This window comes from Poecilia mexicana, unplaced genomic scaffold (genome assembly GCF_051168715.1).
Source record: "Poecilia mexicana isolate PSO_F unplaced genomic scaffold, ASM5116871v1 scaffold_21, whole genome shotgun sequence".
Lineage (NCBI taxonomy): Eukaryota > Metazoa > Chordata > Actinopteri > Cyprinodontiformes > Poeciliidae > Poecilia > Poecilia mexicana.
This window is the reverse complement of record NW_028263390.1, coordinates 21518969-21546198: the sequence shown is the minus strand read 5'-3', so window position 1 is coordinate 21546198 and position 27230 is coordinate 21518969. Positions and strand designations below refer to the sequence as shown.

At 38.3% G+C, this 27230-nt stretch overlaps 1 protein-coding gene across 1 annotated transcript; it reads left to right on the top strand.

Annotated features, from left to right (window-relative positions):
• The first annotated feature begins 415 nt into the window (after nt 1-415).
• cad (carbamoyl-phosphate synthetase 2, aspartate transcarbamylase, and dihydroorotase) lies at nt 416-27137 on the top strand. Its single transcript, XM_014986032.2, has 44 exons — nt 416-792; nt 2163-2302; nt 2970-3099; nt 3211-3353; nt 4085-4226; nt 4325-4496; nt 5306-5491; nt 5577-5686; nt 6221-6363; nt 7117-7248; nt 7338-7571; nt 8424-8645; nt 8725-8913; nt 9078-9202; nt 9312-9445; nt 10521-10633; nt 10952-11116; nt 11197-11282; nt 11362-11608; nt 12274-12372; nt 12445-12669; nt 12744-12926; nt 13260-13478; nt 13746-13913; nt 13996-14178; nt 14364-14468; nt 15541-15786; nt 15870-15951; nt 16842-17008; nt 17135-17299; nt 18156-18287; nt 18368-18569; nt 18978-19168; nt 20291-20431; nt 20507-20596; nt 20681-20822; nt 21368-21561; nt 21656-21730; nt 22367-22579; nt 24782-24907; nt 24977-25132; nt 25319-25420; nt 26276-26370; nt 26459-27137. Exons 1-44 carry the CDS (start codon nt 702-704, stop codon nt 26556-26558), a joined length of 6705 nt encoding a protein of 2234 aa, XP_014841518.2. The 5' UTR covers nt 416-701; the 3' UTR covers nt 26559-27137.
• The last annotated feature ends 93 nt before the right edge of the window (nt 27138-27230 follow it).

Below are 27230 nucleotides of genomic sequence, written 5' to 3'. Positions count from 1 at the left end.
AGTATAGCAACTTTTTTCTATCGTATCAACATTACTGTGCCATTTATGAAATTAGATTCTATAGTTAATCTGATACTTGTCAAGCAACTATAACTATTTTAAAGTGTTTAAATATTAAAGCTGCTAGACAGGGTGGGAAACACTATCTATTTGTATGTATTTATCTAAACATTGTTTACAACATTTTACTCTCAAATTTTCAAAATCGTGCTAAAAATTGTGCTAAAAAATCTAAGTCTTCTCTGTTCTTAAAAATTATCTAAGATTTTATATTCATGAGATAAATCAACCACGTATGACTTCTTTAATACCTTATACAGAAAAATAGCTCGTTCAGATATTTGATTTTAGTTTGAAAATTCTTTCCGGAAGCTCAAATTTCGTTTTGCGTCAAACATTCGGCTACTCACCGCGGGCCGACTTCCACGCTGCTGGCGGCGCGTGTGGAACACTTTTCTAGCATCTCTCTTGCTCGTTTAACCGCCAAACTCTTCAATTTCGCTTTCTTTCACCTTTGTTTTCATTTAATTGACGCAACATACACTACCGCTTCTAGCTAACCCTTTTTAACTCTTAAAGCTCGTCTTTATCTCTATTTTATTCATCCTGTGCATCTCGCGCGCTGTGTGGCGCAAGGTTCACGTGGGGACCGTTCTTTAAACGGCAAGCCTGTGTTAGCTTTAGCTTTTTGATAGGAAAAAATGGCAACTTTAGCTACTTTGATTCTGGAAGATGGAGAAAGATTTAGGGGTCGACTTTTTGGTGCGAATGTGTCTGTTTCGGGAGAAGTTGGTAAGTAATATGAAAATGTTAGCTATATTATATTTAATGTATATTAACTTCCTTGTCTGTATTAAATATATTGGATATCTCGCTGCCTTCAGTCTGACTTTTTTTTTGTACCCTGATCTCTGTGAATTTGGAGTCACAGATCACAGTTGTTTAGCACCAGACTCTGCTAACTTGTCCTTTATCTACACTGTAGATACAGTGTAGTTGTGTGGCCGGATTCCATTCATCCGGTCAATATAAGCTGAAATTCTTCCCAAACATGCCATTTCTTGTCAGCTCGTAAAATAAATTACTTCCAAAGACCCAAGTTCTAAACTTCAGTGAAAACTGATGAGCAAGTTAGCAAGTGTTGATTGCCAAAATGTGCCACAGTGCAACCAGCTTGACAAATATTTCAGGTTTTCAGTTATTTAATTAGGTCATTAGATTGTATTCAACTCCACACTCAAGTTTTAACTTGATTATCAATGAGAACAAGAATCCTTGTATAGATAAGTATTATCAGTTTTGAATCATTGTAGCTAGAATGCCATCCTAGTTGCACAAAGGAGCATTATCACAGATTCTTCCTCCAAGCAGCAGTAAGATTTTCTAACCATCACTGCTTAGCTTTGTAAAACCTGTTATTTTGTAAGTAACAGGCTTGTAAAGCGCTTTTTATTGTTTTCTTTGCACAAATATGGACAACTTATACATTTCTTAAATGACCTTTCTTGCACTTTTCTTTGGACCCGAGTATGTTCGTTTGTTTTCAATTTCAATTAGTTTTGCTTAGATTTTCTAAAATAAAAATATATTTAACAGTAGAGGTGAGCATTTACTGTATTCATGATTTATTGTGATAAATTTCTTATAAGTATTTTGATTTGCTATTGTCACAATAAATTCTAATTGATAGATAAAACCACCCAAAACTTTCCATATAGTCAGGATTTGGTTTTACTATTTTCTTAACTGTTTGTTGAATGAAAGTATCAATAAATTTGAAAATATGATTAAATACAGTTACTGTGTGCATTTTAGTGATATCAATAACACTTCCTATTGTGACAGGTGTCTTAAAGAAGTACATTTCAAATGTTTTTCCAAGATCAGTGTTTGTGGGGCTATGATTGCTGTACGTGGTAGTAGTTCTTACCACGTTTGTTATTCCAATAGAACCACAAAATATATTGTTAAAACTTTAAATCCATTTAGTTAACAACATGACAACACTACTTCTAAAGTCATCAGAAAGCATAAGAAGCATAAAGTCCAAAGAAAAACGTTGCACCATCTTAGAAAATTGGAAAAAAGACATTTTGGATATTAAATAAAAACATAGACGGATGTTGTTTTGTGTTGTACTGAGGAATGTTTTGTGTGTTTAGTCTTCCAGACAGGCATGGTGGGTTACCCTGAGGCTCTGACGGACCCTTCCTACCGCTGCCAGCTGCTCACTCTCACTTACCCTCTCATCGGCAACTATGGAGTACCAAACGACACAGAGGGAGAGTTTGGACTTAGCCAGGTAACAACAGTTACTGAAAAATCAGGGTGGGATAAGGTGGACGAAGTGAAATGGAGTTTTAATTTGGAGTTTATTTGCTGTGTATTGATGATTTTGATAATGGCACTAATCAAAATATAATGTTTGTTTCTGGTTTTCTAAGTTGTTGACACTTTGGTCAAGTGCATTGTTGCTAAAATGTGATGTACAAATGAACTTCATTGATTAATAGGCTGAAAACACAACGTGAATTTTTGTAATTTTTGCTTTTATGTAGGACGGGAACTAAAGATTATTTTTGCATTTGATTAATCTGATGATTAATGGCGTAATCAGATTTAAAAAGTATACATTCTACAGATTTTTTAGTTAACCACTCAAGTCTATTTTCTGCAATATCAATAATACATTAAGTAATGTGAATAATCCAACAAACCTCCCCTTTTTAAATAAGAAAATAACAATTTTATTGCCTAAAATGCAATCTGCAGACAAAAATACTTCTAATAACGTGAAAAGTTCAACCCTTTTTGCTGTATTTAACATCAATACAATGTAGAGCCAATTTAATTTTCTTCTATTAATCAGTTAATTGGATTGCAAAAAGCAACAATTAATTGACAATTATTTCGATGATGGATTAATGGGATAATTTGTTTCAGCCCTGTTTTCATGTTGTTCTCCTCAGTGGTTTGAATCTTCCAAGATTCACGCTGCAGCTCTGATCATCGGAGAGTTGTCTGAGGATCCCAGTCACTGGAGTTCAGTAAAATCACTCGACCAGTGGCTCAAAGAGCATGGCATTCCCGGGTTGCAAGGTCAGGAAAATCTAAGTTTAAGCAAATTCTTTCAATATGAAATGCATGTTTTCCTTTTATTCAGCAACACTGCTAAACTGAGGCTTTTAAAGTTGTTTTCCTTCTTTCCAGGTGTTGACACTCGCTGTCTGACTAAAAAGATAAGAGAGAAGGGCACCATGTTGGGGAAACTGGTTGTAGATGGGACTCCAGAGGACAGCGTCCCCTTTGATAACCCTGATCAGAGGAACCTCGTCCAGGAAGTGTCTATGAAGGTAACTCACCCAGAATGTTTATAAAGTTAAAGGTAATTTTATTTATATAGCACATTTTCAGCAACAAGTTAATACAAAGTGCTTTACAGGATTTAAAAGGAAATTCAAACAAAATAACAAACCAAAAGAAGGAGCAAAAGAAGAAAAAGCTAATAATGTTGATCCAAAGTAAATAAACTAGATATTTCTATTCAGGGTTGCTAGATAATATAAGTATCTTCTGGTCTAATTCCTGTTCTGGGTTGGGAGAAAAGGAGTCTAAAAAGTATTTGCTAAGGTAGTTTTTCTGAGTTCCAGAAAAACTAGTTTTACCAGAGATGCCTATAAGTTCAGCAGGAAACCTAGTCACATATATTATTCACATATATTATATTATTATGATTTATTTTCACTCATTTAAACGTGTAGACGAAGAGCACCTGTTGCCAGTTGTGCATAAAGGGCTCAGCACTGCCCCCTATCAGTGTGGCATGGTACTTTCAGACTTACCTTGTTCATTTACGGCTGACCAAGAAGACTAAATATGTGACATTCATTAACTCTATATGGGGCAAACTATTGATTCTGTCATGAATTTTAACAGGATATGCATAAATGAATTGTCATATAACATAAATTATGTGGTTTTTGTTACTCTTTTGTAACATATCTGTCATCTACTCTGCCTGGTATTTTGCTAATCTCCTGATTTTAACTACTGATGACACACTTAATGTAATTTCTGCCTCAAGGAACCAAGAGTGTTCAACCCAAGTGGTAGTTTGCGAATCACGGCAGTCGACTGTGGCATCAAGTACAACCAGATCCGGTGCCTGGCTCAAAGAGGAGCCCGCGTTACTGTCGTACCATGGGACCATCCGCTGGACACTAACGGTCAGTACTTCACATTGTAAAGCTGTTCTTGGTTAGATTGGACCGCCAATTGTTTAATGTTGAGGTTTTGGAACATTTCGTTTCATCGTTTTCCACAGATTTTGATGGTTTGTTCATCAGCAACGGCCCCGGCGACCCCCAGTTCTGCCAGGCCACCATCAGCAACGTGAGGAAGCTGGTCTGTGTGGATCAGCCAAAGCCTGTTTTTGGGATCTGCCTCGGACATCAGCTGCTCTCCTTGGTGATTGGAGCAAAAACCTACAAGATGAAGTGAGTTTTCTCCTTTAAAGAAAAGAGCAAGTAGAGCGTTATTCAAATTATAACGCTCTACTAAACTCTGAAGAAAAGATCAGTGCTGTTGGAAAGATAACAGCTTTACGTCTCAGTCACACCAGATTAAATTATGAGCCTTCAGATAAAGTAACCTGATTTTCCCAGAATCCTCCAGCTTTGGTGCTTTCACTCTTTAAGCTGTGAAAAGCAGATTCTGCTGTCCTCAGCGGTTTGGTGTCTCCTGAATGAGCTCTGGAGATTTGGACTGGTCAGAAGCTGCAACATAAACCCAGCGACCCTGAGCCTCAAAAGCCCAGCGAGCGGAGATTAGACAGCCTGTCAGGCAGCTTTTATCAGGACGGTGAACGTTCCCACTGCTCAGAGGAATGTTGCTTAACTCCTCACAGTTTGTTTGGACTCATTGTTACAAACTACAGCTATGCAGATGTTTTTTTTAACCATTTTTTAAATGGTTAAAAAAAGTTAACCATTTGATTAACTTTTTTTTTTTTAATAATTCTGAAATGAGAGTTTAAAGGGGTTCAAAATGATAGAAAAACTGTAAATTATTTTCTCAAGGTAGAAATTCAAATTAATAATAAAATAAGGAATAAAAAAAGATTAAAACTAATATTGCCAATACCTCTTACACTTCTGCTGTTACTACCAGTAATAATATTAATAAAATACTGAACTTGAAAGGCTTCTTATGGTTCACAAGTGAACTCTATGAATGGTACATCTTGGTTGTCATATTTTTTGAATAAAAAAAGTCTCTTTGTAACTTTTCCTGTTTATAATCTCAGGTATGGTAACCGTGGCCACAACCAGCCGTGCCTCCATAACGGAACCAACCGCTGCTTCATCACCAGCCAGAACCACGGCTTCGCTGTCGACCCCGACACCCTGCCCAACGACTGGGACGTTCTGTTCACCAACGCCAACGACCACACCAGCGAGGGCATCGTGCACAACTCCAAACCTTTATTCAGGTAAATGTTTGACCCAAAAACCCAACTGAAGACTCACAGCAGAGACTTCATGTGAATGAAAACAGAAAATGTTCTCATCTCCCAGCGTTCAGTTCCACCCCGAGCACATGGCCGGCCCCACAGATCTGGTCAGCTTGTTTGATGTTTTTCTGGACACAGTCAAAGACTTCAAAGAGGGCAGCGCAGGAAAATCTGGTATTTACATTCTCCCTGCATTATAAAGTCTAATTTATGCAACATTAAACAGATTAGAGATTTAAAAGGGCAGATACTTGATTTTTACTATTTTATTTCAATTATGTAAAAGCAAATAAGACTGAAATGATTAATCGGATTAATTGCAATTAATTATGATAAGTCCTCAGCTAATTTGGTAATCGATTATCATTAACTGGAGAATGGACTCAAAAAAATGGCAACTTGCTGAGAAAAATATATTCAGTAATTAAGCCACAACTGTACAAAAACCTTTGGAAATGTATTTTAGCCAAGACTCCTCAAGTTGCCTAATTTTAGCTTCAAATTCACTAAAAGGAATGCTATTTAATTGCATATTAGGCAATAAAATGTTTATTACTATTATTATATAATGTAATTATTTACATTTAATTATTTAAAATGTCTTGCATGAAAAATCTGTTGAATGTGACTGTTTTGTTTTATCCGATTAAATTAATTACTGAAATAATCGTTAGTTGCACCCTCATAATTGATGTGTTTTGTTTCCAGTGAAGCAGCGTTTGATGGACCACCTCACATACTCTGGTGCCCCAAAACCCAATGAGGTCGTCAGGCCCAAGAAAGTCCTCATCCTGGGTTCTGGGGGGCTCTCCATCGGACAAGCTGGAGAGTTCGACTACTCGGGATCTCAGGTCCGACATTAAAGAACTGTCACCTTTAAGATTATTATAATACATCCAAATAAATGTATGTTTACTTTTTACATTCTGAGTGCCTTAAATCCTTGAAAATGCTTGAATTTTGATTAGGTGTTTTTCAAGGCACACTTTAGGAATAAAGTGCAATCTAATATTTGATTAAAAGCCTAGATTTGTGAAACGTTATTTACATTCAAAACCACGTATTTTCACACACAAAATAAAAAGAGAGACATATTTTTCAGTCTGAAGTTAAACTGACTGTACAAATTTTTTCCCCTCATTTTTATTGTATATTGTGTTTAAGTAATTTGAGCAGGAATGTTATTTACCCACAATTTGCTTGGATTGTTTCAATGTAATGAATATTTACTATTTCTAATGACTTAATGATTTATTGATTGTCTTATATTTTGTAAGTTGAACAAAGTTATTGAAATTGGGAGATTATTTTGTTAGAACTTTGTGTGAGACAGAGAAATTTCATATGTAAAATTGTTCTATATTTTAGTGCAGAATGTAGAATACAGCCACAAAAATATAAATAAAGTCATAAAATAATGAATTGAAACATTTTCTTTTTTAGTTTGTATTGTATTTTTTCTCTCATGCTAGAAGAATTTGAAAACTTAGCCTGAAAATGCTTGAAAAGTGCTTGAATTTTACTGTGGGAAACATTTACTAACCCTGTAAATTTAAGTATTTATGCCTATTTCTCATGCTAACTCACTCTGTTTTCCTTTGCAGGCTATAAAGGCTCTGAAGGAGGAGAACATCCAGACTGTGTTGATCAACCCCAACATTGCCACTGTGCAGACATCCAAAGGTCTCGCTGACAAAGTTTACTTCCTGCCAATCACACCAGATTACGTCACTCAGGTGTGGATTCATCTTTTCCCTTTGATAAACCAAATAATCATGCAATTATAGAGAAAGCAGCGATATTACACGCTGTGTCCCGTCTCCAGGTGATAAAGAACGAGCGTCCGGACGGCGTCCTGCTGACGTTCGGCGGTCAGACCGCGCTGAACTGCGGCGTGGAGCTGACCAAGATGGGCGTCCTGGAGAAGTACAAAGTGAGGGTTCTGGGAACGCCGGTCGCCTCCATCGAGATGACGGAGGACAGGAAGATCTTTGTGGAGAAAATGGAGGAGATCAATGAGCATGTTGCTCCCAGTGAGGCGGCTCTTTCAGTAGAGCAGGTGAGATAAAAATGTAACTTTGTTTCACGTTAATGTCAGTGTACCTCACAGTTTTTCCAGACTAAATTTAATATCCCATCATCTAAAAGTTGTTTCCATATCTGTTGCTCCATTATTCATCAATCCAAACACTCATTCATATTTTCCTTTCTCAATTTAACATTAATCCACTCTTTCCATTTCTGTTTATGCAGATTCTACATTTAGAAACTGATCTATATATAAATGTCACATTTAAACTTAATGTATACTTAAAATGTGCGAAAAACAGCAAAAAACTGCAAAAACAAGAATCTGGAGATGTTTTTGTTTTTTAAATGAGATGACTGTGTAATTGTGTTTGGGGTTTGACGATAAATCAATTTGATCAGATGTTTGGTTTTTGAAAATGACATTTTTTAAAAATCTGCTGTTTATTTGGACTTTGAATTCAGGTCAATTCTACGACAGAATATTAGGGCCAAGCTAAGTTTTTTATTTTTGTTTTTATCTTAAAGTTGATTGACGTGGTGACTTCAGATCTTGGTAGCTTTTTTCTGATTAAAACAATTTTTTTTTTCTCATAATTTTTAAATGTTTTTTTTTCTGGTAAAGTTGCATCTTAGTCTGCTAATATTATGACTATCCTCATAATTAAACAGCTTTGCTCTAATTCTCTGCCTTACAACTCACAGAAGGGATGATGGCCACTTTTTGAAAATAATCCTTTATTTCTGTCATTTGTAATTTCAATTTTAGAAAATAAACTAACACAAAAAGTTTATTAAAGTCATGTCTGGAAAGGAAGTAACCTGAGATTTTATTTTAAAGCTATATTGTCCAGCCCCAAGTCACTTTGAATTTTCCTTCTAGGCGATTGCTGCTGCAGAGCGCCTGGGATTCCCCGTCCTGGTCCGCTCTGCGTTCGCTCTCGGCGGTCTGGGCTCCGGATTCGCCAACAACAGAGAAGAGCTCATCTCCTTGGTGATGTCAGCCTTCGCTCACACCTCTCAGGTCCTTGTAGACAAATCCCTCAAAGGATGGAAGGAAATCGAGTACGAGGTGGTCCGAGACGCCTACGACAACTGCATCACTGTGAGTACCTCGTGTCAGATTTATTCTACTTGGAAGACCTTTTTTTTTACTTTAACTTTCCCTTCCTGCTGCTGTTCAGGTGTGCAACATGGAGAACATCGACCCGCTGGGCATCCATACAGGGGAATCCATCGTTGTGGCTCCCAGCCAGACACTAAACGATCACGAGTACAACATGCTGAGAAACACGGCCATCAAAGTGATCCGACACCTCGGCATCGTGGGAGAGTGCAACATCCAGTATGCTCTGAACCCTGAATCTGATCAGGTACACCACAAGATGTAAACACAAGATGCTTATAAAAAAAAAACCTCTGGTTTTTAAGAAAATGGCTGCTTGTCAATAGGATCAATCAGCTTTATATTAGCTCATTAATGGCATCTCTACCTGTAAACTGTGCACTGCTGTAATCCTGAATACTCTCTCTGCAGTACTACATCATAGAGGTGAACGCTCGCCTGTCGCGGAGCTCTGCTCTGGCCAGTAAGGCAACTGGTTACCCTTTGGCATATGTAGCAGCTAAACTGGGCCTGGGAATACCGCTGCCCCAACTTAAGTATGTATTTCAACCAACAAATCCTCTAATTTCACAGCTTACAATTAAAATGTAATCTTTTTCTTGATATATTGCACCTTCTGATGTGATTTTTTGCTTCATCTTTTAGAAATTCGGTCACCAACTCAACCACAGCAAACTTTGAGCCGAGTTTGGACTACTGTGTGGTGAAGGTGCCTCGATGGGATCTCAGCAAATTCCTGAGGGTTTCCACCAAGATCGGCAGTTCAATGAAGAGCGTTGGTAAGAGAGTATAAGTGTATAAGTTTTCAATGTTTTCCTCAGTAATTTTAACAGCAAAATTTACCCTGCTTACCTGCTTCTAGCAGGATTTCTGCTGCTTCTAGAAACAATCCAAATGATCAAAAAATATCCAGCAGTTTTACAGCAATACATTTAATGTCTTTTATAGTTATAATTGACTTAATTAATCACAAGTTCAAAAACCTCACTATTTATTAAGTCAAAATTGCCAGGCAATGCCACATTACCTGGCAACCCAAGCAGAGATGGTCAGTTGGTTTTACCGCTGAATACAATGGCTGCTGGAAAATACAAGTGTTTTGTTGCTGACTTACCATCCAGAAACTGCTTGCTCCATTCTGGTTGGTTGTGCAGGAGGCTCCACTGCTGCTTTTTAAAGATGTGCGGTTGTATAATTGTGCATATGTTTGCAACCATTTTCATGTGCGAGTGTAAACCTTGAGTTGAGAGGCGTTGCCAGTGACATTTTAGTCAGAAATCAACTCATTCTGACTAAAATCTCATCTAAAAATTATTTTGCGTTTTTTTTTTAAAAAGAAAAAAGTAATGAACATGTTTTGCATCCTGACTTGAAGTACTTTTCTTCACTTGCAGAGATCTGTTTCGTAAGTTTATGTTATTGCTATCTCAGTTTTCCAGATCTGTTGTGTGGAAAAAAAGTTATTTGGATTTTCAGACTATTTTCCATCCCATATCTGACAGTCATCCGTCTGCTTGTTTGACCCTCCATCTTCTTGTTTGCCCATCAATCCTTTCATGCATCTGTCTGCCCATTCATCCATATTCCTGTTTGTTCACCCATCTGTTTATCTATCCATCCGTTCTTCCCCCCCAATTTGTGTTTGCAGATTCCAAATTTAAACCCCTTGCACTGCAAATATGCTGTAACTTCACAGTATTTGCGTATTTATATTTTAAAGAAGACAAAAAAGAAACAAATTTTCATAGAATCCTTTTTTTGTCTTATTTAAACTCAGATAGCTGCAGGCATTTTTGTCCAGTCATATTCTTTTCAGTGAGTTTGAAGTTTATTTTAATTTTATTTTCTCCACAGGGGAGGTGATGGCCATCGGCCGCAGCTTTGAGGAGGCCTTTCAGAAAGCTCTCAGGATGGTGGATGAGAACTGTGTCGGCTTTGACCACACCATCAAACCCGTCTCTGAGAAGGTTTGTGAATCCTGCCTGGGTTTCTTCACAGACTCTTACCAACCTTTTTTAAATTAATAGATGATTGAAATAATTGTCAACTAATTTAGTAATTGACCAATTAACTGGTGTATGCACACTCAAAAAAATGTAATTTGCTAAAAGAACGGCATATTCAAAGCACTAATTAAGACAAAACTATGCAAAAATATATACATTTTGCTTTTAAGATTAAAAAAATTTAAATATACTAATCCTTTTGGGATAAATGAATTATTTTTGAGTTGAGCATATTTATTTGAGTCAGGTCGTATCTTTCCGTCCCTCTCCTTTCTGCAGGAGCTGCAGACTCCCACCGATAAGCGAATCTTTGTTTTGGCGTCTGCGTTCAAAGCCGGCTACTCAGTGGATCAGCTGTATGAGCTCACAAAGATCGACCGCTGGTTCCTGCACAAAATGAAAAACATTGCAGATCACGAGCGACTGCTTGAGAAGTACAACCAGGTAAACGGTTGGATCATTATGAGCTTATCTTTAAAATCAGATTGCACTCTGAATTTTCTTCTTCTTCCTTCTAAATCCAGGTGGAGAGCACCATACCTCTAGAGGTGATGCGTAAGGCGAAGCAGCTGGGCTTCTCGGACAAGCAGATCGCGTTGGCTGTACAGAGGTGGGCAGGAATCAAGCCTTGGATCCAATTTGATCGTTGTGTTTCTGTTTTTCTTTAAATCAGTTTTTCCTTCCTGTAGTACGGAGCTTGCGGTTAGAAAGTTGCGTCACGATTACTCCATCCTGCCGGTGGTGAAGCAGATCGACACGGTTGCGGCCGAGTGGCCGGCGCACACAAACTACCTCTACCTGACCTACCACGGCACTGAGAACGACCTGAGCTTCAACGAGCCGCACGTCATGGTCATAGGCTCGGGCGTTTACCGCATCGGCAGCAGCGTGGAGTTCGACTGGTGCGCCGTCGGCTGCATCACGGAGCTCCGCAAGGTGCGGTCACTGGAAATGGTTGAAATATGGTGGAGTTTTTAAAAGAACGGCCTCATAGTAAGGCTGAGAGATCGGATGAATTTATTGACAGTCAGCAATAAGCTGAGCAAGAGGCGTGTGATATTAAAAAGATAACAGTCAACAACAACATCACAGACGATACTCCACTTTTTTTTTTTATTGGATTTGACCAAACAAATATATAACTTCAAAACACTTTTTATCTTTATTTATTTTCCTCTGTGAAATAGTTGCGTGGGCAAGCAAACAGGAATTGGCTTTTCCCCAGTTTAATTGTGGTTTAGATCTATAAAACTTTTTCTGCTCTACGGATTTGTTGTTTCATCTGAGACAAATTCAAAATTAAACTAAAATTAAAAAGTCTGCAGCGAATGTATGTGTAATGCTCTTGCAAGTTTGTCATGTCTGAGTCCTTTGCTGAAATCGTACAAACCACTTTGACTTTAAACAAGACGAGAGATAAACTGCATATTACCAAAGTTATCAGTTACTTTGCCCAACCTTATTTCAGAATTTCAGTTTTTCTTAACCCGAGCAGCTTTATAATTATTTTCATCCTCAGCGATGCCAGAGAATTTCCCAACAGGTAGTTTAAAAACAAATTCAACTGAATTCAAGTTATTAAGTTGTGAACTTATTTACAGATGGGCTATAAAACCATCATGGTGAACTACAACCCTGAGACGGTCAGTACGGACTACGACATGTGTGACCGACTTTACTTTGATGAAATCTCCTTTGAGGTGAGTCGCCTGTTGAAGCAGATCTCTAAAAGAAACTCTGAGATATTAGGAAGTTTTTTTTACTTTGTTTAGGTGGTGATGGATATCTACGAGAGTGAAAACCCAGAGGGGGTCATCCTCTCCATGGGGGGTCAGCTGCCCAACAACATCGCCATGTCGCTGCACCGCCAGCAGTGCCGCATCCTGGGAACGTCACCCGAGTTCATTGACAGCGCGGAGAACAGATTCAAGTTCTCCAGAATGCTGGACACCATCGGGATCAGCCAGCCTCAGTGGAAGGAGCTTTCAGACACAGAGGTACGGCAACCCGGAGGGACGGTCACTTCAGTGCCTTGCTCAGTTTTTTAATTCTTCTTTCTCTCTTCCTGCAGTCTGCTGTGAAGTTTTGTGAGACGGTGGGTTACCCCTGCCTGGTCCGACCCTCCTATGTTCTCAGCGGTGCAGCCATGAACGTGGCGTACAGCGACAGCGACCTTGAGAAATACCTGAGCAGCGCAGTGGCGGTATCCAAAGAACATCCTGTCGTCATCTCTAAATTCATACAGGAAGCAAAGGTGAGTTAAAGCTACAGCTGGGCAATACGGACTTAACGTTTTATCACATTATTTTACTGTACCATTGTGATAATAAGTTTGAACTGTATCACATTAGCTGTGTTTCCATTGCACATTTTGACGTTTCAAAAATAAATTGGCTTAATGGAAAAATTAACAGAATATTGACAAAGTTTGTAATGGAAACACAGAAATTATATCTCCACCAATGCAAATACTGCTCTTGAAAATCCTTCCAACTTATAAATGATAAACTATACGATAATTACACACTAGTAGAAAACATTGCCTCAGGTTACGGCAATGAAATTCTTTTTTGTTGGTGTATACCAGGAGATAGATGTGGACGCCGTTGCCTGTGACGGGGTCGTGACGGCCATTGCGATTTCTGAACACGTGGAAAACGCCGGTGTGCACTCCGGCGATGCCACCCTGGTGACGCCTCCGCAGGATCTCAACCAGAAAACCATCGAAAGGATCATGATGATCGTTCACGCCATCGGCCAGGAGCTGCAGGTCACCGGACCCTTTAACCTGCAGCTGATCGCCAAGGTGAGCCAGATTTGGGCTTCAAATCCATTGAGCTTTAAATTTGTGGCCTTTGACAAATTAATTGATATTATTAGCTCTTATAAGTACTTAAGAAAATTATTCAGCTTATATTAAAGGAATTAAATAATGCGGTACAATTCATACCAATAACTGGACACAATATTTAATAATTTCAGTGTTTTTTTTTATTTTGAGTATACTACCATTGATTACTTTAATCATACAGCATAGTTTATTTATCAATGTTAACTCTTCCCTTCTCTAAAGGACGACCTGCTGAAGGTGATCGAATGCAATGTCCGAGTTTCCCGCTCTTTCCCTTTCGTATCAAAGACGCTGGGAGTGGATCTTGTTGCCCTGGCAACTCAAGTCATCATGGGAGTCGAGGTAGAGCCAGTCGGTCTAATGCGTGGAAAAGGGATTGTGGGAGTTAAGGTAAATAATCCGACTCAAACCCGACATGCTTCTCCTCTCCTTCATCTGTTAAAACGATAACCGTGTGTCTTTCATCCTCCAGGTTCCCCAGTTCTCCTTCTCTCGCCTCGCCGGGGCCGATGTGGTGCTCGGGGTGGAGATGACCAGTACTGGGGAAGTGGCCTGCTTCGGGGAGAACAGATACGAGGCGTACCTCAAAGCCATGCTCTCCACCGGATTCAAGATCCCCAAGAAGAACATCCTGCTCTCCATCGGCAGCTACAAGGTTTTTAACGTGCTTTGAGTTTAACAGATGTTTTTGTGACAACTGGACCATTATGTGAACAAACCTGTCATATAAAGCTAAAATAAAATGCTTTACCAGTAATAGAATAGCTTAGTGTTGGAGTTAAGACTGGAGCGGTGTGAGATTGACTTCCTTTTACTGATTCTTGAATTGTGTGGCGTCAGAACAAGAGCGAGCTGCTGCCCACTGTGAAGGCTCTGGAGTCTCTGGGTTACGACCTGTACGCCAGTCTGGGAACTGCCGACTTCTACACAGAGCATGGAGTCAAGGTAGGACTCACAAACTCCGTTTTTCTTCAATACAACAGCTGAAGGAGTTAAAATACAGTTTATGAAGTAAAATTTGTATGTCAGCAATTTGTAAAGAGTCTAAAACTGAGATTTAAAATACAACACTGCAGATATAAGTATGAATCAGCAGGTGGCAGTGTTGCACTGTTAATGAATAGGAACTTTTTCATGTGTTGATGCATATGATGAAGTGATTAATTGATTAGTGAAATTATCAATTAATTAACTGGATATTCAGACTCTAAAAAGAGCATTTACTAAAAGAACAACTCACTGTTAACGGCAATTAAACCAAAACTTTAAAAAATATATATACAGATTTCTCTGAATGATTAATTGTCCCTGACATTATTCCGATAAATAATATTATTTTGAGAACATTTTCAAGTAATATGATTGTAATGGCATAGTAATACAAAGACACATTCTCAGAGATCAATAAATTTAAATTCTAATCAACGTTTAACACTGGGACTGGAAGACAATTTAAATACTCAAAATAAATAAAACAGAAACAACAAATAAAACGAACTGTGAAGCTTCTGTAAACAAAAATGTCCTTCAACAAAGGGGCTAGTTGGTAGGAAGAGAGAAAAGAGAAAACTGATGGAAATGATTGAGCTTGTTTTAATTTATTGTGATTTATTGCCTATTGCAACAAGCCTACTTCTGCCCTGAAGTTCTCAACTTGCAGTTTTAGCTTCACCAGATTTAAAAAAAATCTATTTAATTTTTTCTTTCCTCTCATAATCCAAAAAATATCAACGACAAATATATTTTTAGCTGCAGATGCATCCTTTGCTAGAAATGATCAGGCGTTTACCAAAGTAATGTTATATTATTGCATTTTAGGCAATAAACATTTATTTTCTTATTTAAAAAAGAAAGCAAATTATTTTGCGCTTGTATTTTTCTAATGTATAAAAAGACTTCAGTGATTAAATGAAAAATCAGAAGAATGTGCCAGTATTTTTTTTTATCCAGTTAATCATCTGAATAATTGTTTATTAGACTAAAGGCCAGTCTGTGTGACCTCGCTCCTCCTCTCCAGGTGACTGCGGTGGACTGGCCATTTGAGGAAGATGAGAGCGAAGGCCCCACCAAAGAGAGGCAGCGCAGCATCATGAACTACCTGGAGGAGAACCACTTCGAACTGGTCATCAACCTCTCCATGAGGAACAGCGGCGGCCGGCGCCTGTCCTCCTTCGTCACCAAGGGTTACCGGACCAGGCGGATGGCCGTGGACTACTCTGTCCCGCTCATCATTGACATCAAATGCACCAAGCTCTTTGTTCAGGTAACCTGGCACGTTTCCAGGCGAGGCTTGTAAAACCTGCTGGGCAGGATCTAAAAATATTCACGTGACGGATTTGTTTGCAGGCTCTGCGTCAGATCGGTCGATCGCCGCCTGTGAAAACTCACATCGACTGCATGACTTCCCAAACACTCGTCCGTCTGCCTGGTGAGCTTCTGCTGAATACCCTCAGATTGTCTGCAGTGTGAATATAAAAAGTGTTGAATATTTTTGTTTTGTTCTGTCTTAGCTGATTTAAATGGACTGTCCATACATTTATTTTATTATCTCCTTTTATATTCAACACATTACACTTTCACTTTCTGCTGTGTTTTGTATAAAGTGGAGCTTCAATGTTTTGGTCTGCATCTCCACATTTTGACCTTCGTACTGAGGTGTGTCTGAGAGCAACCCGTCTCTTTAAATGCAACTGAGGCACTTCCAGTGAAGGAGAAATACTAAACACTGTTGGCCTGTCACCCAACAATAAGCAATAAATCTATGAATCCTATGATTAATTAAAAATAACTCAATAATTTCCATTTGAAAGATTTATTGTTTTTCTCTTTTTACCAAAAACTGGATGATAAAAGTCTTCAGTCTGGTTCTTTGGTCTCAACTAGCCCCTTTTTAAAAGATATTTTTGTTTCCAGGAACTTAATTCATTTATTTTGGTGTTTTTGTTGTTTTATTTATTTTGAATATTTAACATTTCTTCCAGTTGCAGTGTTATTTTTTTTTTAGAATTTAAAGTTGGTTGATCTTTGAGAATGTGTTCTTGAATTATTTTGCCATTTCCAATATTTTACTTGAAAATGGTATCAAAATAATATTATTATTGTTTATCCCAATAACTTCTGGGCACTATACTTAAGTTAAAGTACAAATAAACAGACAGATTTTCCAAATATTACATCTTATAAACAGCAAATACAATTAATTGATAAAATTGATTTAAAGCCCAGCTCTAATATAAATACATTTTCTGTAGAAATTATTTTCTTACCTGTTAACCTATTAATGCAGCATAAAATGACCAGTTTGCTGTTGATCTCCAGGTCTAATCGATGTACATGTTCACCTCCGGGAACCCGGCGCCACCCATAAGGAGGATTTCTCCTCCGGCACGGCCGCCGCTCTAGCAGGAGGCGTCACTCTGGTGTGTGCCATGCCCAACACGTCGCCTGCCATCACAGACGCCAGCACTCTGGCGCTGGCACAGAAGGTACGCCTCCAGACAAAAATCATTTGAAGTAGAAATTCTAGATAAACATCTGTAAAAAGTCTTTTGCATAACCAAAACCAGGAGTATTTGATCAGATATGGCGTTGAATGTGTAATGTGTCATCAGCTTGCCAAAGCGGGCTGCCGCTGTGACTACGCCCTGTATGTTGGCGCTGCTGCAGACAACGCTGCCATCCTGCCGTCCGTCGCTGCCCAGACTGCCGGTCTGAAGATGTACCTGAACGACACGTACTCCACCCTCAAGATGGACAACGTCTCTCTGTGGATGGAGGTTGGTTAAATCAAATCACATCATCCAAAAAGTGCAGATGTTTTCACCTCAAAGCTCTGTACCAGTGACTGTTCAAAAAATTAGGTTTTTTATTTTTTCACATTTTGTGCATAGAATTTATATATTCTATTTTTTTTTTACTTTCTTGCAACACAGTCCCTTAAGGAAATTATAATTTTAAGAGTAATGCATCTCGAAACTTTATTCGCTTCTTAAAAGAAAAAAAAAAAAAACATCCACATTTTGGTAAATGAAAACATGAAACCTTAGTTTTAGTTTCCATAACTGCTTCTTTTAATTCTTTTTTGAAAAGATGGAAACTATTTACATTTCTTTAATATGTTCCAGTTATTTGCCCAAGTTATTTTAAGTATTTTACAAAAGAATGAAATTATTTTGTTAAAATCCTTTAAAGGCACATTTTTTACTTTTCTTTCTTAAAGGGGAAGTATTATGTTAAATTTTTTTTAGCTTTACATCATGTTATGTCTTCCCCTTATCAAAAACATTTTTCAATCTTCCGCCTCACAGAGCAGCTCTTCCCTGCGACTCCCTCACTCAGCTCCTTCAGACTAGTCAGCAGAAATTAGCAAGTATCTGGTGGAACTGCGCTTCTGCTGAGCTCATTACAGGAGCTACTTATCAGTGAAACACTGGTTAATAATGGGTTATTAGAGAAGCCATGTTGTCATGACTTCCTGAAGTCGGAGTTTCTGAAAGAGCATCGTTTTTAAAGAGCCAAAGTCCCAATTTCAAGGCGCTAAGTTATAAAATCAAATTTCTTTCAAGTCATATTTGATAAGCAGCATTTTTATAAGAACTGAAATTAAAATAGTTACTTGATCGTTCTTTGCAGCACTTTGAGAACTGGCCCAAGCAGATGCCCATCGTCGCTCACGCTGAGAAGCAAACTGTTGCTGCCATCCTGATGGTGGCGCAGCTCTACCAGCGTCCCGTCCACATCTGCCATGTGGCCAAAAAGGAGGAGGTAAGTCACCGTTCATATCCAGCTGGACGGTGCAGACCTAGCATCTATAAATTTGCCATCATCAATGCGTTGTTTTGTAGATCCTGGTCATCCGAGCCGCTAAGCAGAAGGGCATCCAGGTGACGTGTGAGGTGGCCCCCCATCACCTCTTCCTGTGCGAGGAAAACGTGGCGGAGATCGGAGAGGGGCGAGCACAGGTCCGACCCATGTTGGGAACCCGCGAAGACATGGAGGCGCTGTGGGAAAACCTGGACGTTATAGACTGCTTCGCTACAGATCACGGTTAGTGAGCGCCAATTTTAGGCTGTTTCACAAAGAAAGTACTTTTTTAAGGGGATCTATTCTGCAAAATTCACATTTTGCACATTTTTATACTTTCATTTTAGTCTCAACTGCTTCTAAAAACCAGGGGTGGGCATTTATTGTATCGTTTACCATTTATTGCAGTTTTATTAATTTTGATTTATTGCTTTTACCATAAATTCCAATCAATGCTGCTTAAAATCGCTCATAACTCTCCATATTGTTGGGATTAGTTTTACAGTTTTCTCCACCGTTAGTTCAATGAGGGTATCAGTAGGTACCAATTAATGAACTAAAACATATAATGAACATATTTTGGAGAGTCTATAGACCTATTCTAAGGAAGCACAACAGTTCACCTTTAGTTTTATTTCCTTTTGTCGACAGCTCCTCACTCCATAGAGGAGAAGAGCGCTGAGCGTCCTCCTCCCGGTTACCCCGGCCTGGAAACGATGCTGCCGCTCCTGCTGACCGCCGTCAGCGATGGCCGCCTCACTCTAGATGACATCATCAGACGTCTCTATGACAACCCACGCAAGATTTTCAACCTGCCTGTCCAAGAAAACACCTACGTAGAGGTATGTCATTAAAGCTGTGGCTCTTTTCTTTCTTTTACCAAGAATCGTGAAGATTCCCATAGGAACTGTAAAAACAGGAGAATTACACGTATTAAAGAAATGGTGTGACAAAAATAATAATAAACTAAATTGTGGCAAGCTAAAATTTTAATATGCAGTAACAAGATAATGTAAAAGATATGTTGCTCATGATAAAATGTATTGAAATAGATTAAGTGTTTGAAATCTGATTATTTTTTTTGTGGGGTTGTGCTCGACTACAAATAGCATTGGACTGCTAATATTAACAATGTAAAAGCTTAAAAAGTCAAACACCATTGTAACATTGAATAAAATAAAAAGATTTTCTAATAAAAGAAAAATCACTTTATAAATTGTACTGTTACATGAATTACTGTGAGGAGATCTGGGGAAACATAAAACCAACAAAACCTGTTTACATGCATCAGGAGAAAGCTGTCCACATTATAACTTAATCAGAGTTTCATCCAACTAATTAAATATTTCTAACAATTATAAACTGGATGCCTTTGTAGAGCTCAGGAGTGCATTTACATATTTTTTTCTAATCTCCTTCCAAGTTTTATAAAGAAGTGATTCAAAATTAAAGAAAAAAACTGAGAGAAGGATTTGTTTAAAAAAAAGCTGAATTTTTGGGTGAATATTAAAAGCAATTAAGTTCTTCAGGTGTGGAATAATTTGAAAGGGGTTGAAACTGTTTTTCACTCTTTAAATAAAAACATATTAAAATTAATTTGCTAAACAAATACAATAAATTTTGATTATGATTGTTTATATTCTTTTACGCGTTTATCTACACACTCAACTGGAATTACTTGGAGATAAAATATACAGGAAAGATTCTATTTTGGATGTACAACAAACACTTTTTTCAGTACGCACTTTGTTTGCATTAACAGAAATTTAAACATTGTTTATTTCTTTATTAGTTTTGTCTTGGAAAGAAAAACAGATACATACAACAAGTTGGAATACTTATTTCATTTTGTTTGTGTTTCATTGTGTATTAAAAGGTTAAGAAATGACTGAAATAAATAATAATAATAATAATAATAATAAGTAATTCTACTTTAAATATTTTCTTTTTTTTTTTTCCCCCAGGTTGATTTGGAGCAAGAGTGGGTTATTCCTCAGTCCATGCAGTTTACCAAGTCCAAGTGGACTCCGTTCCAAGGCCTGAAGGTGAAGGGTAAAGTTCTGCGCGTTGTCCTGCGAGGAGAGGTGGCCTACATCGACGGACAGGTCGGCTTCTTGCTCCACATCGTCTGTTTCATGAATGTTTTCCTGAGTTTAAAGTAAAATATCTGTGATCTCCAGGTTCTGGTGCCTCCTGGTTACGGTGAGGATGTGAAGACCTGGTCTGCTGCTTCCATACACTCAGCTGAACCAGTTAAAGACATCCCACTGGTATTCAACCTGAAACCCTAGAAGAAAAAAAAGAAGTTTCTTGAGATTATTTTTATTCAGAAAGTTTGTTTCCCGTTCCATCAGTCTCCGGAGCGACCGCGTCCGACTCCTCCTCGTGAAGGACACGTCCGGGCCAGACCGCCGAGTCCCAGACGCGCTCCGGGAGAGTCCCGTTTCCTGCTGCCGCAAAGACTCCACCGCTCCTCTGATCCTGGTCTGCCACCAGGTACTACAATACCCATCATGCCTCAGCACAGTCAAACCTGCAGTCAACAGATCTGTCTGTATATTCGTTTTGATTTCAATAAGATGTCATTTTTAACAAACATTTAACGTTTGCACTAGAAGACATTTTAAATATCCAAAACAAATGGCCAAAACAACTGAAACAACAAATAAAATGGATCCTGAGGTCTGTAAACAAATGTGCCCTTCAAAAATAAAGCTAGGTGAGACCAAAGCACAATACTGAAGCCTTTTGTCAGTGTTTGGTAGAAAGAGAGACATGGGAAAAATAAACACTCATGCAAATGGAAATTATCAAGCTTATTTTAGTTTATCATGCAATTATTTTATTGATCATTTGACAGGCTTAATGCCGACAGGAAACAGAAACGCATTAACTTTTCGTAAAAGCAAAAAAAACAAAACCAACTTAAACCTGCACAAAAACATTTTTTGCAAAGTTGATGGGAATACAGTTATTGTGAGTTGTTCCAGAGGAACGGCATTGTTTATGGACTTCTGCTTGTGTTTTACTGATTCCTGCAGACCTGACCATGGTCCCGCCTTCCAGTTCTGGTGACGCCTACAGTCATCCTCCGCCTCTGTCCAGGCTGCTCTCCCCTCTGTCCGAGTCCAAACAGGTGACTCCCTCCCAGGTGCCCCACTTCCAGACGTCTCCCCTGCTTCACCCACTGGTGGGCCAGCACATCCTGACTGTCAGCCAGTTCAGCAAAGAGCAGGTACCTCCATGACAAAAACTCATGCAGGGCATGAATATGACTGTAATTCTGTTAATCACAATCAAGTTTTGTTTTGTTTTTTTGTCTCCTTCAGATGTCCCACCTTTTTAATGTTGCTCACACTTTGCGGTTGTTGGTTCAGAAAGAGAGAAGCCTGGAAATCTTGAAGGTAACTTATCTTAGGACGCGTTATGCAAAATTCACATTTTTCACGTTTTTGAACTTCCATTTGTGCTTCTACAAGCAGCCCAGCATGAAAAAACAAACACCTAGTCATTTTCTTGCCATAAATTGTTTTTTGGTCTCAACATGTGTTAAAAGCCAAAGAATAAAACTGTTATTTGAAAGTGGACACGTCTGATATTTAATGGCAAATTGTTCCATAACTTAAATATGAAATAAATAAGATATAAAATCACATTAGCATGTGCTGTACAATGGCTGATGGAAAAGTCAGGAGTTTTGTTGCTGGCTTAGCATCCAGAAACCACTTTCTGTGTTCTTGTTGACTGCGCAGGGGGCTCCACTTCTGCTTTTGAAAGACGTACAGTTGTATAATTGCGTATCTGTTTGAAGCCATTTTCACATGTGATTGTAAACGTTGAGTTTGGGGGGTGAGGCCGGCAGCAGCTTAAGTGACAGACCCCCAAACAACTCAACAGACTAAAATCTCATTATCTAAAAATGATTTTGTGTAAAAAATTTAATAGCCATAGACCTATCCTAACGTGTCCAAAGAATAACTAAAGGTCACCTTTAACATTTATATTTTCTGTCTAATTGTTGTTCTACCCTCCACTATCAGGGTAAAGTCATGGCGTCCATGTTCTACGAGGTCAGCACTCGAACCAGCAGCTCCTTTGCAGCAGCCATGCAGCGTCTGGGCGGCTCCGTTGTGCATTTCAGCGACTCCACGTCTTCCTCCCAGAAGGGCGAGTCGCTGGCAGACTCTGTTCAGACCATGTGCTGCTACACTGACGTCCTGGTGCTGCGACACCCGACTCCTGGAGCTGTGGAGGTGGGTTTCTGGATCAACACACATTCTTAAAAACTTCAGACAAGACGGCACTTTCAAGGTTTTAAATTACATTTTATAATCATTAAGTTTAACTTTATTCCTGTTTAAAACACGAAGACCAGAGAAACAAGTTTACCCACATGGATTCTGAACATTTAAGAACATATTTTGTTTATATTTTCAATTTAAAGGAACATTTTAAATTTTGTTCCTTTAAGTTACAGGTAGTTGAGACTACAGGTGAAAATATTTTTTTTTTTTGCCATAAACTGGAATCACACCTCTCTCCTTTTTAAAAGGTTAATGAAATGTACATTGTCTCCATATAAATAAATAAGCTATTAATTTCCTCCTGTAGTTATTTGGTTAAATGCAAAGAAAAGATAATTGTACTTGTCCCTTTTGGAGCTGCTGTTAACCATCCTGTCAAAATCAAACACTTATTCTAAATATTTTTCCTTATTTGACCCCATTTTTGTTTGTTTAACTGAAATATTTCATGAATACACTTAGTTGTTTGTATTGCATTTGAAAAAGTTTTGATCAGGTGTTGGTGTTGATCACAGTCTGGAAGAACCTTTTTGTGCCGATCAGGCTGAAGACACATTTTCATAAAACAATGACAAACTGAGAGGTTTTTGCAGATGCAAATTAAACATGTCTGCTCGTTTTATGTCATATCTGAAAAACGTAACTTCCCCAATCAATTAGTTTCTTAGGTTTTATTTTCTTACTCTAGTTCAGTAGATCAGTGTGGATGGGAAGTCTTCAACAATCAGGCGGTAAGGAGTTTTTTTAATCAAAGATTTGAGTGGAAGAAGCTTTGGCTGAGTGCTTTGCTCTTAAATTTTCAAACGCTAACATTACCTGCAGTTGTTTGCACTGACATTTATTAATTTGTACCAAGACGTTTAACATAGAACTGCTGGAAAGCTATTGTCTTTGGCTTTGTGTGTTTTTCTTTTTGATATAGCTTGGTAACTCAATTCTTGCTATCTGTCATCTCGAAACCAAGGGCAGACGGCCGCCTATCGGCAAAACATAACCTGCAGTTGCTCTGACAGATCACTGCCTGTTTCTCATTAATTTGCTTTTAAATGTTTAGGTTAGAGGTTCATGCTTCTATTTTTGAAGTTTTATGGTTTAGGTCAGTCTAAAAGAGCAGAAGATATATACCTGTCAGTGCTGATCCTGATTCTTCCCAAGTCTGCCGGACATCAGACATACTAACAGATTTTTGTAGCTCTTGCTTTTCTAAACATTTAAATGCAACAAACACTTAGAAAACTATCAGATTCGTATCTGATATAAGGCGTTTATACACCTGTTAAGAGAACCGGTAGACTCTGTTCAACTGGGGACTAAAGATACAACAATTGTTAGATTTTCAGCTGGTGCGATTCTCTTTCATGCTGCACCATGTCAAACCAACTAAACCCTTTGAGCAACCTGTCCCCTCCTCACCTGTGGGGGCGCTGCATCAAGAACTTCGAAGGAAATGATACAAAAACCTCTGAAGACACTGAGTGAAACTTTCTTCTTCACCAAATGGAAGCAGATTTTGTGAAGCTCTTGGTGTCGGTTTTAGTAGCGGTAGCAAGATTTCTGTTGTGTCTTTGGTAAAAGACCACAAGCCACTTCTTTTGCATTTGTTTTGATTGAATTTACCCAGAATGCCTGGCGGTGTAGTCCGCTTCCTGCTTTTGGAGTAGTCTCCGGTCTGCTTGGCGTGCAGCACATCAGTTCACTTCAACCAAACCGAAACCGAGGTTTGTAGGCAGACCAGAGTTCGATTGCGCATTCACACCTTCACAGTCGACTCAGACTTTCTGGGCAAACAAACTAGAGTTCAATTAAAGCTCACTGTGAATGTCTTCTTGATACCACATATGGAAGTAGCACAAAATTAATTTTTTGGAAGAGAGGGGTGAAAAGATTGCTGTGAAAAAGTCGAATACGGGACAAAAAAAAATCAGATTTGGGTGGCATTTGCTTGCTGTGACTAAAACTTAAAACCAGCATGATTTTAACCTAAATGCTTATTTTACAGCAAAATGCAAATGTTGTTGGAATCATTGGAAATTACTATGAAAATGGTCTAGATTACAAGTTAGACAGAAAACTAGACCAGTACTCTGGAGGTCACGTTCTAGCTGCATGATTTGTGAACCAGTTTAGTATTTTGTTATATTTTATCTGCAGAATGCATCCCGTCACTGCCGTAAACCAGTGATAAACGCCGGCGACGGCGTCGGGGAACATCCCACCCAGGCCCTGCTGGATGTCTTCACTATCAGGGAGGAGCTTGGGACGGTCAACGGGATGACGGTAAAACCCGGGAAACTCGGATCCTAATCTGGATCAGGAGCACAACACTTACGGTTTGTTTTCTGCTAGATCACGATGGTCGGAGACCTGAAACATGGCCGCACCGTTCACTCTCTGGCCAAGCTGCTGACTCAGTACCGCATCACTCTGCGCTACGTAGCGCCTAAAAACCTCCACATGCCTGCAGAGATCATCAGCTATGTGGCTTCGAAGGGAATCAAGCAGGTGAGAAAACACAGCCAATCTAGTGTTTTTGATCTAGTTTCTGGTGCAGATGTATTGAAACTAACTTAAAATACATTTTTTAACCAAAATACTTTAAGATTTTGTGTTTTTGCAGTGCACAGATGAACCCAGAGTGTAAAAATGGCTTCCAGCGTACTAAACTGATTAGTTTTACTTTTGTAACAGGAAGAGTTTGACAGCATTGAGGAAGCTCTGCCTGAGACGGACGTCCTGTACATGACAAGGATCCAAAAGGAGAGATTCGGATCTGAGGATGAGTACAAAGCTGTAAGTTGGGTTTTAGTTTTAAACATTTAGAGAAAATTATGAAGTAGAGCTGCGACTAATGATTATTGTTGAAATCGATTAATCTATCGATTATTCTGACGATTAATAAGAGTGAAAAACGGCACATTCTGGAGCTTTTTTTATTGAACCATTTATTAGAAATGCATAAAAAGATATGATAAACTAATAATTAACATTTTATTGCCTAATATGTAATACTGTAACATTCCTTTAGTAAACCAAGTGAAGCTAAAATTACCATTTGAGATGCTAAGGCAGATTTACAGGCAATGTGCTTTTAATTTTAAACACAAAATTTACATTCTTAGTGCAGTTTTTTTCTCTTTTGTTGGGGTTTTTTGGTCCAGTTGGTGAGTAATAATTACTAAATTAGTTAATGATTATTTCAATAATCCATTAAGTAACATTATATTGCCTAAAAAAAAATCAGATTTGGGTGGCATTTGCTTGCTGTGACTAAAACTTAAAACAACCATGATTTTAACCTAAATGCTTATTTTACAGCAAAATGCAAATATTGTTGGAATCATTGGAAATTACTATGAAAATGATCTAAATTACAAGTTAGACAGAAAACTAGACCAGTACTCTGGAGGTCACCACATAGCATGCGGTTAGTAAATCTGAATTAACTGAAGCTGAAACTCTACCGCCTGAGAAAATTTGGTTATGGGAATGCGTTTTTTTCACGAAATGACTTTTTTTGAGTCTCTAAACTCAGGTTAGCAATTAATCAACTACTAAATTAGTTGTTGATTATTTTAATATTGATTCATCACGATTAATCGTTCCAGTCCAGTTATGAAGATCCTTAATTTATTGTGTTTTTATTAGTGTTTTGGTCAGTTCATCCTCACTCCTCACATCATGACTGTTGCCAAAAAGAAAATGGTGGTGATGCATCCACTGCCCAGGGTCAACGAAATCAGGTGAGTTCCTTTTTTTGCTGTGCAGCGAAACTCATTTAAAAAACAAAAACTTTCCAGAGTAAGTTGACTTTTTCTTTTGTCCCCTCAGTCCGGAGGTGGATACAGACCCCAGAGCTGCATATTTCCGTCAAGCTGAGAACGGCATGTATATCAGAATGGCCCTCCTGGCCACCGTACTTGGCAAATAAATCCACATTCCAGTTATTTGTATCACTACAGGCGAAAGTTTGGAGTGCTACATTGCAGTATTTCTATGTTTTTTTTCCTGAAAATCTGTAAATTATTAGCAAGATGACAGGAGAACACATTGAAGATTAGTTTTAGAGTTAGTTTCTAAGATGCTGTTTAAATATTTCTCTTCTATGTGTTGTTGTTTTCCTATTTGAAGCCATTTGGTGGATGTTGGTGGGACTCTCAAAGGAATTTGAGAAGAGATTATTCCTTTATGCCTATGAAATGCATATTCGGTTGGCTCGTGGGACCAGTTAAAGTCCTACTAATACCAGTTCTGCTCTGGCCAATCATGATATCTGCTGTTGTGGAAAATGCACATTTTCTACTAGAATATTTCTGAAAACTTGACCAGTGGAAATAGAAAAACACAGGTGTTCTTTAACCACTGCCTGTTCATAAGTATTAATTGCAACTGTCTATGGTTTCTTGTTCTGGAAGTACTTAAAAAAAAAAAAAGTTTTTTAGTTCAAATGTATATCAGGAAAAGTGTTGTTGAACCTGAAATAAAACAATTTCCAAAGCTATTGTAAAAATTGGAGTCTGAATAATGTGAACTGAACATGGGTAGCAATGTTTGAAATAAAGACTTCTGGATCAAGATTTTATAACACTAAAACTGCATATTA